Source organism: Candoia aspera, chromosome 8 (assembly GCF_035149785.1).
Source record: "Candoia aspera isolate rCanAsp1 chromosome 8, rCanAsp1.hap2, whole genome shotgun sequence".
Classification (NCBI taxonomy): Eukaryota; Metazoa; Chordata; class Lepidosauria; order Squamata; family Boidae; genus Candoia; species Candoia aspera.
This window is the reverse complement of record NC_086160.1, coordinates 72,576,251-72,589,296: the sequence shown is the minus strand read 5'-3', so window position 1 is coordinate 72,589,296 and position 13,046 is coordinate 72,576,251. Positions and strand designations below refer to the sequence as shown.

Here is a 13,046-nt window from a genome sequence, read left to right as displayed (position 1 = left end):
AGCTGTATCCAGTTGGAAATACCCATAGCATAGTTTCATGGTGATCACTTCATCTCATTTGGAGGATACGCCCCAGAGTTCCAATGCTGCCTTGTAATGCAATGAAGATTTGAAAATGATAGGCTGAACACCCCCAACTCTCTTAACTTCCTCTACTGCAGGTAGAGGAAGCCTTAGAAGCTGTGAAGAATGCCACCAACGAACAAGACCTTGCGAACCGCTTCAAAGAATTTGGAAAAGAGATGGTGAAGCTTAACTACGTAGCTGCTAGAAGGCAACAGGTGGGTATATAGAAAGGGCATCCTATGTAAACTGTAGAATGACTCAGGTTTTCATCAGTTTCCCCAGATATTTGGGTCAGGAGTTTAGGCTAGCCCTGTTGTTGATGTGTTTTTATGATTGGAAGGTTTTATTTACCCAGGATGCCTATCCTGTTTATTGGTGGCTCTTTTGCACCTTCATACCCCAAATTACTGAAATGGAGTCCCAGGCCTCAGAAAGCAGATATATCTAGTGCTGGACAGGACTCGCCCTTCAGATTCCCAGTTTGGAAGCCCTGTTGCAGCAGGGGAGATGAAGACCTTCCATGGGAGGACTGCCAGATTCACAGTCACTTTTCCTGTGAACTGTTTGTGTAGGATACATCTGTTAAAGCTTCTGGGTGCTTCTGGAACCAACAGCCAGATCTTCTGGAGAGACCACTATAATCCCTGTTCTATAGCCAGCTGTGGAAAGAGAATGGCAATGTAATCAGTGGTTCTTGTCCAGCTCAGCTTAAAAGGGTGATCCTCTGCCTGCTCTGCTGGAGCCAGATAATGACTACCTGTTGCTGGGAGACACATTCAGATTCTGGAAAGAATAAGTTTTGGCAGCACAGGAAATAGACAACAAAGATTCCCAATTCTGAAACCATTCTGAAATGTACAAATGTGTACATGGGGAAGCTGTTCTTCAGCCCACGTTCATCTACTAATAAATAACAGATGGGTTAGAGGCTAACAAGGAGACCTATAAGCAGCCAAATGCCCTTACTATGGGCACTGTTTTCTCCCAAGTGGTAAACATGATTTTATTATCTGTAACATGCATTGGGTGACCTGAACAAAATCATACAAGTGGTTTTTATTTGTTTTCAGATGGAAGTTTTCAGCTGAAGGCAATTTTTTTTTTTTTTAATGTTCAAATATAATTTTATTAAGAATTTCAATTACTATAGTAGCCAGTAATTACTAGCCAGCCTTGCTGGCTGGGGAATTCTGGGAGTTGAAGTCCACACATCTTGAAGTTGCCAAGGTTGAGAAACACTGCATTAGAGAGCCAAGATTGATGATATATTCTCTCAGCCAATTTTTGTTGGTGAACATTGCTTAAGATTCTGAACACATATCCAATTAATTCACCTTCCCCATTATTTTTCTTTTTCATTCCACTGAGCATTTACACCTTTGTCTTCAGAGGCATCTGCTTTGAGCATCTTTGTCCACATTTTAGGTCTGGTTCATCCCTGGTGGATTGAGCAGTTTGGAATGGCTTGGAGGCTCCCATGTACTTTTGTGACCAAGACAACTTCTTTTCAATAATAGTTGGTTCCTCTGCAGAGGCACTGATTTAAAAATTCTGTAGATTGAACATGCATGTGCGTGTTGGTGTCTATTATTTATTTTTTATTTCAAATAGGAGCTAAAGGATCCCCACTGTAGAGATGAAATGGCTGCAGCTCGTGGTGCCTTGAAGAAAAATGCAACGATGCTGTACACTGCTTCGCAAGCTTTCCTCCGCCACCCTGATGTTGCAGCCACCAGAGCCAACAGGGATTATGTCTTCAAACAAGTCCAAGAAGCCATTGCTGGGATTTCCAATGCAGCTCAGGCCACCTCACCTACCGACGAGAACAAGGGGCACACTGGAATTGGGGAGCTTGCTGCAGCCCTGAACGAGTTTGACGTAAGTGTGACTTTTTGCAACAGGGGAGAAAAAGGAAAGTGTCTCGTCTTGGTACCTGGCATCTTCAAATACTGCATTACCTTTTTCCTCAAATAACATTGATAGTTTCTAAAATATTTCATTTAATTTATTATTACTTTCAAAAGTGATCTGCTCACTTTTCTGTCACAGAGGTTTCAAATTGGCTAAGAAGCACAAAACATAAATTAATAAAAAAAACTGTGGAACTATAAGAGATTTTTGAAAAAAAACCTTTGTAATAGACAAAGGTATCAGGAGGACAAAATTGCATTCATAGTAAAGAAGCACATAAAGCACAGCATTCACTGAAAATAATGTAGTCAGAAGCTTGGTGGAGTAGGATATATTGTTTAGGCTGGCTCTGAGAAGTTAGACTGAATATCCCTGGGCACAATATTTTATAACCAGGGCATCACAAAGATGAAGTGCTCCTCATCTGTGACCAAATATCTTTTATTAAACAAAGGGGAGAAAGCTCTGGCTAAAACCTTTGTTAAGCAGGCTGTTTTGGGAATAGGCAGATTGTCTGGTGCCCCCAGATACTTAACTTGGAAGCCAACGAAACAGCAAGAAACTTCTTTGGTTTTGGAATTCAGAGAATCACACTCTTGCAGCCAGTATTTCCACAGAATTGTGATAAGTCTTGCTTCCTAGTTTCAAACTGTCATGGGGATGGATTGCCCAATTAAATCTAATTATGCTAATTGGATTATGGAGCTGAATATAAATCCTTTAGTGAAGTATTTATTTTGCTTCAGTACAAAGGATTAATGTGAGATGATGCGATTTGCCCCCTAAGTCCTCATAGAAAGCCAAAATATAGTACTTGGTAATATGTCCACACTGAATTTAGAGAACACTCTTAATTTATTTAACCAAGGTTTCCCTATAACTCAGATGGGACCTACTGCTAGGATTAGATAAGGAAAAATGTGGATCTTGCTTACTTTTACTCAAAGTGAATTGTTATAAAGTACTCCCTGATAATATAAATATATGAGGATTAAATTATTGCATAAGTTGATGTTCATCGCAATATTACAAAAGGCACAAATATATCTTGATAGTGGATGTATATTAATTGTCTTAATGGGATGCACTAAACATTCACTAGCTTGGAAACCTATCAAGGTCTTAGAGAAGCCCACATATAAGGTGACCGAGGCCACAAAAGTGTATGCTAGAGAATCCTCAGAAACTTCTGCCATGTTTGAAGAATCCTTGACAGACAAATCTCTGTGAAGACAGAAACTCTGAAGGAAAAGAAGTGCCTTAAAACACAATTATAACTTTTCATTCACCACTCTATTATACTAAAATTGCAGGTAGGAAGCCCTTCATCACTCTCCTCCTGGTTCATGGTTCTCAAAACATGCTTTTTCCTCATTGCCTTTCTCTCATAGTGAACAAAAAGGAATGTCTGATGGCTGATCCCCACTTCCTGCTTGCCCCAGTGTGAGGATGGCCACCTCCTGGTTTGGGAAGGCAAGTGTGGATGATGTTTTCAGCCTGCTCCTTACCTGCTGGGGAGGTAACCTCCATCTGAAGCTTCTGGCTCTGCATGAAAAGTCATATTTTTTCCTCTTCTCTGGACCAAGCAGAGCAATGCAGTCTGCCTGCTGCGCTTCACCCCATCCTACCCAAATGCCTACGTTCCAGGTGGCTGGTGGTGTGCGCTCTGGCAGGCATGCCCCCTGTCCACGTTCTCTGCCTTTGACAGCCAATTCGTCTCAGGCTGCTGGGCTCCATTTTTATTACAAGTTCAGTGGAGGAAGGATGAAATGCTGGCTGGCTGGCTGGCTGGCCTGTTTTCCTTTACTTCTTTTTGGATGAAATTGTGAAGCATTCTACCAACTTTCTCATTCTAGCCCAAAGGTCAGAAGAGACTATAAAGCCAGTGTCCTTTTTCTCCATTGGTGCTTCCTTTCTTGGCATTTTCTACAGGAAAGAAGCATGGGAATCTAAAGGAACGAAGCAGAGGAATTGGCCACGTTCAGTGTGGTTGAGACTGGGCTGTCACTGTGGCCAAAATGGAGGAAGGGGTTGGACTCTGTAAACGTGTTTCTTAAACTGATTTCATTTCCATGTGGTCTGTGCTCAAGAGAAAGCAGCTGAAGGCTCCAGCATGCAAAAGCCTCTTTCAAATAAGGATTTTTTCCTTCTCCTAGGCACCTGATGAAAAACGGCACTTCCTATTAGTGCAACAGTAGGAAGGACTTATTGTACCTTGATTTCAGAAGGCAGGAATGGGGGGAGGAACTTTTTTACCTGCAGATATATCTATCATTGCTTGGGAATAGAGATACCGAAGTAGCCTGTAGGCCAGAATTCCCCTAAGATCTATAATTCCCAGCATCCCATTTAGAGGTACTGTATACTCTGAAGTGGGTGGGGATACAGTTTTCAGACCCATTGGGAGGGGGGAAGAGGGGCTAGAGGAGCCTAATGGGTATCTTAAGACTTCATGCCTTCATGGCATGGGACTGGGTTATCTGAGGGACTGTCTCTCCCTGATTACATCAGCCCGTCCCATGAGATCTGGCAGGGAAGGTATGCTACTGGTTCCATCCATCGGGGACTTGCATTTGGTGGGTCCCAGGAGGCGGGCCTTCCCTGTCATGGCTTCCTTGTTGTGGACCCCCCACCCCCCGAAGTTAGGCTCGCTCCTTCCCTGCTATTGTTTAGGAGGTCCCTCAAGACCTGGTTATGTCATCGGGCCTGGGGGTCTTTGGGAACTGGAGACATTCTTAGATGGCTCCACTATGACTAATATTCTTGCTCTCTCCATGGGGTTTGTATATTTTAAGAATTTTGATAATTTTATTTTTAATAATTTTTATCCTTTTTATAATGATAGTTTTTTAAAATCTATTTGCTGTTTTACCTCATTGTTGTATGCCGCCTGGAGTCACTTTGTGTGGGATGGGTGGCCATGTAAACATGGTAAATAAATAAATAAATACTTGCAGAGATGTAGGAGACCCAAGGCACCCCTTAAAACCCACAGTTTCCTTTCTGAAAGTGGGCTGATTTTTCTTTGATTTGGAGGGCTTAAGGCACCAGCTTGTTTTCTTAATCCTGCTCAAAATTAATTTTTAAGAAGTCCGATTGCTTAGCACAAGGACACAAGGATCAGCTCCTCTCAGTGTGCCAACATCATTAGGTCCCCAGCTGTGCTCCCAGCAGTCTTCAGGTAGGGTAGAACATCACTGAACACTCCTCTTGCTGGAAAAGTTGCCATCCCTTCCCCAACGGGCTTCCAGGTGGCAGTGAGTTCCAGGTTGGAATTTATGCCAGCAGTGTAAAAGCTGGGAAGTGGAGGGGTGGGAGGAGAAAAACCAAACACTAGTAAAAAGGGGCTTTGGAAGTAAGAGCTTATAAGGAATGGGTGGAGTTGTTGGGTATATTTAGCCTGGAGAAGAAAAGGTAGCAGGGAGATGTGACAGCTTTGTTCAAGTACCTGAAGATTGGTCCTGTTGTTGATGGGTCACAGTTGTTCAGAGTTTCTCCCAAAGAAAGGATGAGAAACAAAACGTTTAAATTACACGGAAGCTGATTTGGGATGGACATCACACACAGACATTCCAATGAATGAATAACTTTATTGATTAGTCAATTGACCACATCAAAACACACTCCAGTGGTACCTGCTGTTCAAGAATGGAGCAGACTTCCCAAGAGATGGTGGACTCTCCTTTGCTGGAGGTATTTAAACAGAGGCTGAAGACTGTCAGCCAGGAATCTGTAGCAGCGGTTCTTGCCTTGGGCAGGAGGTTAAAGTAGATGATCTCCTAGGACATTTCCAACCCTTGTATTCTGTCACTCTCTTTTCTCCCATCTGCAGCTCTTTGCTCATTGAAGAGTTGGGGAGAAGATATAAAGCATGTATTATGACGTTTATTCTTTTATAAGGACTGGAATGTAATTCGGACTTCTTCCACTAAGAAATGATCTGATAAAGATACAGAAAAGGAAGGCTTTGCTATGCAATATAATTAGAACTTATATGCAATAGATTCCTATAGTAGTGAATGCATTTTTCCTCCACTGGCCATTGCTGTTTTCAGAATAGAAGGGAAAACACTCCAATTCCTTCTTTTGGTCTTTGGCTCTTTTATTCAGTATTGCAAAGGTTGGTACATTTGTTCTTGTCCTCCCATTAGCCTGAATTGGCCTGCATGCCGAGAAGTGGGCAGCAGCCCATTTATTCCTGGACGGAACAGAATGGAAAGATAAAATTGATTGTCCTGGTTGCTCAAGACAGAGCAAATCTAAAGACTTGGAGTTGGAACTAATTCCTCTACTGTAATGGTTGCCTACCCCAAACACTCAGACTCAGAAGAGATTACTTAAATGAAATCTGATTTATTAGGGAAATTAGGGCAAATACAGAGAAAGCTGAGAATGACTAAAAGCGCGCCAAATACAAGCTAAAAACCCTCGGCTCCAATCGTAATCCCTCCCCTCTACCGGCCATAGCAACCACCCCCCTCCCAGGTGCTGGTAACCGTTTTCCACACATCCTGGGAAAGCAACCTTGAACACATGAGATAACCCAAACACATTCACAGGCAAATGACATGCGAAACGTTACGATGTACCAAGCACATTGAAACGGTGAACATGACATACTGCCCCCCCAAAAATAGCTAAGGACCCGGTTTGGAGGGGTAAACATTATGGAAGCGACGAACAAGAATAGGGGAAGCCACATTGTGAGCGGCCACCCATTCCGGGTGGGGGAAATGTTTCTAGCGAACTAGGTACTGCAGTGTGTTGCGAAGCTGGCGAGAGTCAAGAATTTCTTTTACTTCAAAATGTTGTTGCCCGTCAGTCATGATGGGAGGAGGCGGCGGAGGTTGATCGTGCCAGCGGTCAGAGCGAGTCAGGGGTTTGAGCAAACTGCAATGAAAGACAGGATGTAAGCGTTTCAGATTATGTGGCAAATCGAGTTTAAAAGTCACTGGGTTAATTTGTGCCACAATAGGAAATGGACCCACAAATTTTGGAGCTAATTTTTTCGATGGTTGAGAGGACTTGATGAACTTGGTAGACAGGTACACCATGTCACCCACTCGAAATGAAGGGTGAGGGGCACGCTTCTTATCAGCATGCTGTTTGTAAGCAGACTGTGCGTCCGCTAGTGCCTGCTGGATGACCGGCCAAGAATCTGCCAGCTGCGTTGCCCATTCGGATGGTGAAGCAGGTGGGACAGGTGGCTGCGGCAAGTCAGGGATTGGGACAAAATCCCTGCCGTGAACAGTGCGAAAAGGGGTTTGACCGGTGCTTTGATGAACGGTGTTGTTGTAGGCAACCTCAGCAAAGGGAAGGAGGTCAACCCAGTCGTCTTGTTGATAATTCACGAAAGCATGCAAATATTGCTCTAGTGTTGAATTTAGCGCCTCTGTGGCCCCGTCAGTCTCAGGATGCCACGCCGTGGACAATGCCTGTTTAGTGCCCAAAAGTTTTAAAAATGCCCGCCAAAACTGAGAGGTGAACTGTGTGCCCCTGTCAGAGATTAAGTGGGAGGGACATCCGTGTAACCTGTACACGTGTACCAGGAATAGGCGGGCTAACTGTCGTGCCAAAGGAATGGAGACGCATGGGATGAAATGAGCTTGCTTGGAGAAATAGTCTTTTACTACCCAAATAACCGTTTTTCGTTGGCTGGGAGGTAACTCCACTATGAAATCCATGGAAACCTCCTCCCAGGGGCAAGCAGGACTGGCCACTGGTTGCAACAAGTCTTGAGGCTTCCCCACCTTGCGTTTAGACATAGCACAAACAGAACAGGACGCAACATAATCCTTTACATCCTTGCGCAACGCAGGCCACCAAAACTGTCTGCGAACCAGGTGCAAAGTTTTCACGAAGCCAAAATGCCCAGCAACCTTATCATCGTGCGAACGGAGTAAAACCTCCTTTCGCAAGCCGTCAGGGACATAGAGACGATTGGAGTTCCAAGCGAATCCCCGGTCAAAAGTAACACTATCTCTATTTGCTAGCAACCAAGTGTCAGTTTTTAGCTCCTTTAGAAACTTTTGTTGCAATTGAGATGAAATGGACAAGGTGCCCTGCGGGGCAGAATCACTGCCGGCAGGCTGCTGCGCACGGGCTTGACTGCGGGTCACAGCCGGCATTCCCAGTTGTGGCTGTGTCCACAGCGTACTGACCACCTCTGGCGCTGAGCTGGAGTCCTGGGGTTGCCTGGACAGCGCGTCTGCTAAGAAGTTCTTTTTCCCTGGGATAAACTTCAGTTTGAAGTTGAACCGGTTAAAGAACTGAGCCCAGCGAACTTGTTTAGGGCTCAGCTTGTGGGGGGTACTAAGGGCTTCCAAGTTCTTATGGTCAGTCCACACCTCAAATGGATGATTAGCCCCTTCCAGCAAGTGGCGCCAAGAGTCCAAAGCCCCTTTGACTGCAAAAGCCTCCTTTTCCCACGCATGCCAACGTCTCTCCGTCTCAGAGAATTTACGGGACAGGTAGGCACATGGCTTTAAACAACCTGCCCCATCTGCTTGCAACAACAGGGCTCCAATAGAATAATCAGAGGCATCCACTTGAACAACAAAAGGCTTGGAGGGGTCAGGGTGTTGCAAAATAGGCTCCTGTGTAAAAGACTCCTTCAGCTTATCGAACGCCATCTGACAAGCCGGAGTCCATCTAAGCAGGGCGCCTGGGTTCCTTACCCGGCGGGTTTCTCCCACCCCCTTCGTCTGAAGAAAATCTGTCAGGGGCAAAGTTATTTCTGCGAACCCCTTTATGAACAACCGGTAGTAATTGCTGAACCCCAGGAAACTTTCAAGTTGCCTGCGGATGCGGGGTCTCTCCCATTCTAGGATGGCCTGAATTTTAGCAGGATCCATCTCTATGCCTTTATCTGAGATCCTGTACCCCAGATAATCAATTTGTGTTTGATGGAATGCACATTTGGACAGTTTGGCATACAACTCAGCTTTCCTGAGCTTGCGAAGCACCTGCTTAACCAACTGTACATGTTCTTCCAGAGTTTCAGTATAAATCAATACATCATCCAAGTAGACCAATACCCCTTTAAACAGATGTTCATGTAATACTTCATTGATCAATTGCATAAACACCCCAGGTGCCCCAGCCAAACCAAACGGCAAAACCTTATATTGAAAAGCTCCCAACGGGCAATTGAATGCCGTTTTCCATTCATCCCCCTCCCGGATCCTCACACGGTAATAGGCTTCCCTTAAATCCAGTTTGGAGAAGATTTTCCCCTTAGCCAGATGTGATAACATATCTTTTATCAAAGGCAAAGGATATTTATTTGATATTGAGTCTGCATTGAGCCCACGGAAATCGGTACAGAGTCTTAATGTCCCATCTTTCTTCGGGCGGAAGAGAACTGGTGCCCCCACTGGCGAGCTAGCTGGTTCAATTAACCCTCTTGCCAAGTTTTTGTCCACAAACTCCCGTAACAAAGTTAGTTCCTTCTGAGTCATTGAGTAAATTTTTGGCTTAGGCAATTGGGTGTTAGGCACCAGCTCAATGGCACAGTCAGTTTTCCGATGGGGGGGCAGTTGATCCGCTTCTTTCTCCCCAAACACATCAGCAAATGCCTGGTATTCCTCCGGTAGACCCTCAAGAGGAGGGGTTGGGTACTGCGGAGTCGCAGCTGCCGCTACCCCCACCACCTCCTCTGGGGCTTCATTCCCCTCCGGTGCTTGATAAAATCCGTCCCTAAAGGTTACAATTCGATAGACCCAATTTATCTGAGGATTTTGCTGGACCAACCATGGGACACCCAAAACCACCAAAGGACTCCCCACCGGAGCTACCACAAATGACAACCCTTCTCGGTGGCTACCCATTTGCAAGGCTACCAAACCGGTGAAATGTGTGACCAGTTTGCCTCCCGCCATGGATCCATCCAATTGGGTGAAGGCTATGGGTCGTTGCAATGGAAAGGTGGGCAACTCCAAGGCAGCCACCACGTTGGGATGCATTAAGCACCGTGAGCACCCAGAATCAATCATCGCCCACACTTCTATCGTCTTCGAGCGGGATCCCAACTTTACTTTCACAGTGAGAATGCGATAGTTGTCACTCACCGACACAGGCTCGCACTCCTCCTCTACCACCTGCCCTGCAGCGCCCTTTAGAGCAGGTGGCTGGCGTTTCCCGCCGGCTGCAGCAATTCAGGCTCACCCTCGTCCCCGTAGAACGGCACGCTTTCCAACTCGCTGTCAGCCACTGCTGCTTTCATTTTTCTCAGCAGAGAGGGGGACTTCACAGTTGACTTTCCCTGCCGGTCCTCGCCCTTCACCCGTGAGCACGCCGCCGCGCGGTGCCCCTCTTTGCCGCAGCGCAGGCACTGCCCCTTCGCGTAACGGTGCTCCTTCTCCTCTTCCCACGAACGTTGTCCAGATCTTCCAAAGGAGCCCGAAGGGCGGGTGGGTTTTCCATCCCACCCCAACTTCGTCGCCCATCTCTGCGTGAACACCTCGTGGGCATGCTCAGCCTTACCAGTGAGCTGGATCCACCCATACAAGCTGTCAGGATCATCTCGTCCCAGCGACCAGCGCAGCACTTCGGTGTTTAAACCATCCTTGAACAACTCTATTACAGTTGCCTGCGACCAGTCTTCCACCTTCCCCGCTAGCGCTTTAAACTGCAGCGCGTAATCAGCCACGGTTCTCGATCCCTGCTTGAGTTCTTTCAAGGCACGCTTTGCCCTTTCCTTAGCTAGTGGATCTTCGAAATGGTGCTGTAAGGCCCAGAGGAATTCGTCAAATTTCTCCAGTTCAGGGGCTTCCGACTGGCACATCTGTACATACCAGTCCGCTGCCCTCCCCTTAAGCTTGGTGGCAATGGTGATGATTTTCGCTTTTTCCGAGCGAAAGAGCGACCCCCACTCTTCCATGTACGCCTTGGCATTCATCAGAAAGAACAAGAGTTTTGTCGGGTCTCCATCGAACTTGACAGAGAAGTCCCTCAGTTCTCTGCCCAGCGGGCCGCGCCCCCCCACTTGCGGTTCAGCTGCTTTGACAGCTCCCGGCTGCCTCCGCTCAGGGACGAGCGGCGACGCTAGTTCCACCCTGGGAGCCCGGTCCCCCTCTCTTGGGCGAGCTCCCCTTCTCCATTCCGGAGACTGTGTCTGAGAGGAAGGGGTCGAATGCCGCTGGCTTGACCCCTCCCGCACATCTTTCAGCGCACTCAGGTCCATGCTCATTTTCTGCAGAATGAGCTCCAGGGAGTCCATCTTCGACTCTAGCACCCGAATTCGGTCTGGAGTGGGGGAGCCCCCCCCCCCCGGTGGCACCTGTACCACCATTGGGGACAGCAGGTATCTCTGCCTCCAGGACGAGCCCCTCGCCTCTGAGAAGTCCCCACGACTGTCGTCCCAGGTGACCAGTTCGCCCGGGGTCGTGACCGTGGTCTCTGGCGCGGTTTTCATGCCCGCAGCTTCGCCTTCAGACCCCGAACTCGCCTCCTCCCGAATCGCTGAGAGTTCTCCCAGGGGGGCTCTGTCGGGTCGCATCATGGTAGAGTCGGGCTCTCCCTCGCTCGACCCATCACTCTCCACGAGTAGCACACTTGGATCAGTCATCGCCAGCACTCTCCCTCACAGGATCGAAAGAACCTTTCTTTTCCTGGATAGGGGCCAGCGGGATTTGAAGTTTTGGATTCTCAGCTTTATGTAATGGTTGCCTACCCCAAACACTCAGACTCACAAGAGGTTACTTAAATGAAATCTGATTTATTAGGGAAATTAGGGCAAATACAGAGAAAGCTGAGAATGACTAAAAGCGCGCCAAATACAAGCTAAAAACCCTCGGCTCCAATCGTAATCCCTCCCCTCTACCGGCCATAGCAACCACCCCCCTCCCAGGTGCTGGTAACCGCTTTCCACACATCCTAGGAAAGCAACCTTGAACACATGAGATAACCCAAACACATTCCAACCCAGCAGCCAACAGATTACAACTCCCCGAAGAGGAATCTTCCTCCCTCCCGAGATCAAACCCGTATCAGGCAAATGACATGTGAAACGTTACGATGTACCAAGCACATTGAAACGGTGAACATGACATCTACCTGGACTTGTGAGCCTGTTCTTGAGATCCAAAATGAAATAAAACAGCACAGAAGTATTGACTGAAAACACTGCATTCAAGCTTCATCAAAGAGAATTCAAGCTTCATCAAAGTTGCTCCTATACAAGAAGTCAAAAGCTTATAATTTTTATTTTCCCCAAACCCTTTCTATTATATCTGTATCACTTTTTCCTCAGAAGGTTTGGAACTTTCTGTTCTTCCAGGGCTTATTTTTAGTTCATTTACTTTCACAATTAGTATAAATTTTGAATGGAGCTAGCCAGTCAGGAACAAATTTTGCATCAAGTATGGATTTACTTAAGTGACTGAAAAATGGAAAGCCATAATGGGTGGACATGATCCAGTTCTGAACATTTGAAGTATCTCTGCCCAATAAATTATATTTATTTATTCATTTGTTTAGAAAACTTATATGCTGTCCATTTTAAATACATAAATCTGGGCCACTAACAACCAGTCCACAACCCCCACCAAAAACAAAACAGAAACACAATACACCCATATACTGTATATTAAAAAATCCATAATGGAACAAAGTTAAAAATAATCCAATACAAAAGAAAACTGAACTACTCAACAAGACAGACACATGTATATTGGGTTCCTGTAATGCTTGGAGAAAAAGCCACATCTTAATGTTCTTCTGGAAGGCCAAAAGGGTTGGGGCCCTCCAAATCTCATGGGGGAGGCATAAGTCAGGCCTTCAGCAAAGGAAGGAAGTTCCTAAATTACCTAACTTTCACTGTGGAACTGATGAAAAACTTTCTGCCACCCAGTTTTCATGCACAATGATAGGAACCATACATGTTAAGCTCAGGAGGGTCACAAATCTTGGTGGTTCTACTCTGAAGCTTTCCAGAAAGTACTATGCTGAACAACAGGAGTAAACACAATGGAACACTGGAATTCCCCTAACTACCACTTACAGTTTTTCGTATTTCTGATGGGCCTGGATAAAGATAATTTTCCCACTGCAGCACAGTCCATCAACAT

The 13,046-nt window shown here is 46.1% G+C and overlaps 1 protein-coding gene across 2 annotated transcripts in view; it reads left to right on the top strand.

Moving 5' to 3' along the window:
- The window catches only part of CTNNA2 (catenin alpha 2), a 586,207-nt gene that overhangs the window by 161,144 nt on the left and 412,017 nt on the right, over positions 1-13,046 (top strand). For both annotated transcript variants that reach the window (XM_063310026.1, XM_063310025.1), the window contains exons 5-6: positions 162-281; positions 1,678-1,944. In XM_063310026.1, the coding sequence (XP_063166096.1) occupies positions 162-281; positions 1,678-1,944 (387 nt within the window). The remainder of the gene's footprint in view (positions 1-161; positions 282-1,677; positions 1,945-13,046) is intronic.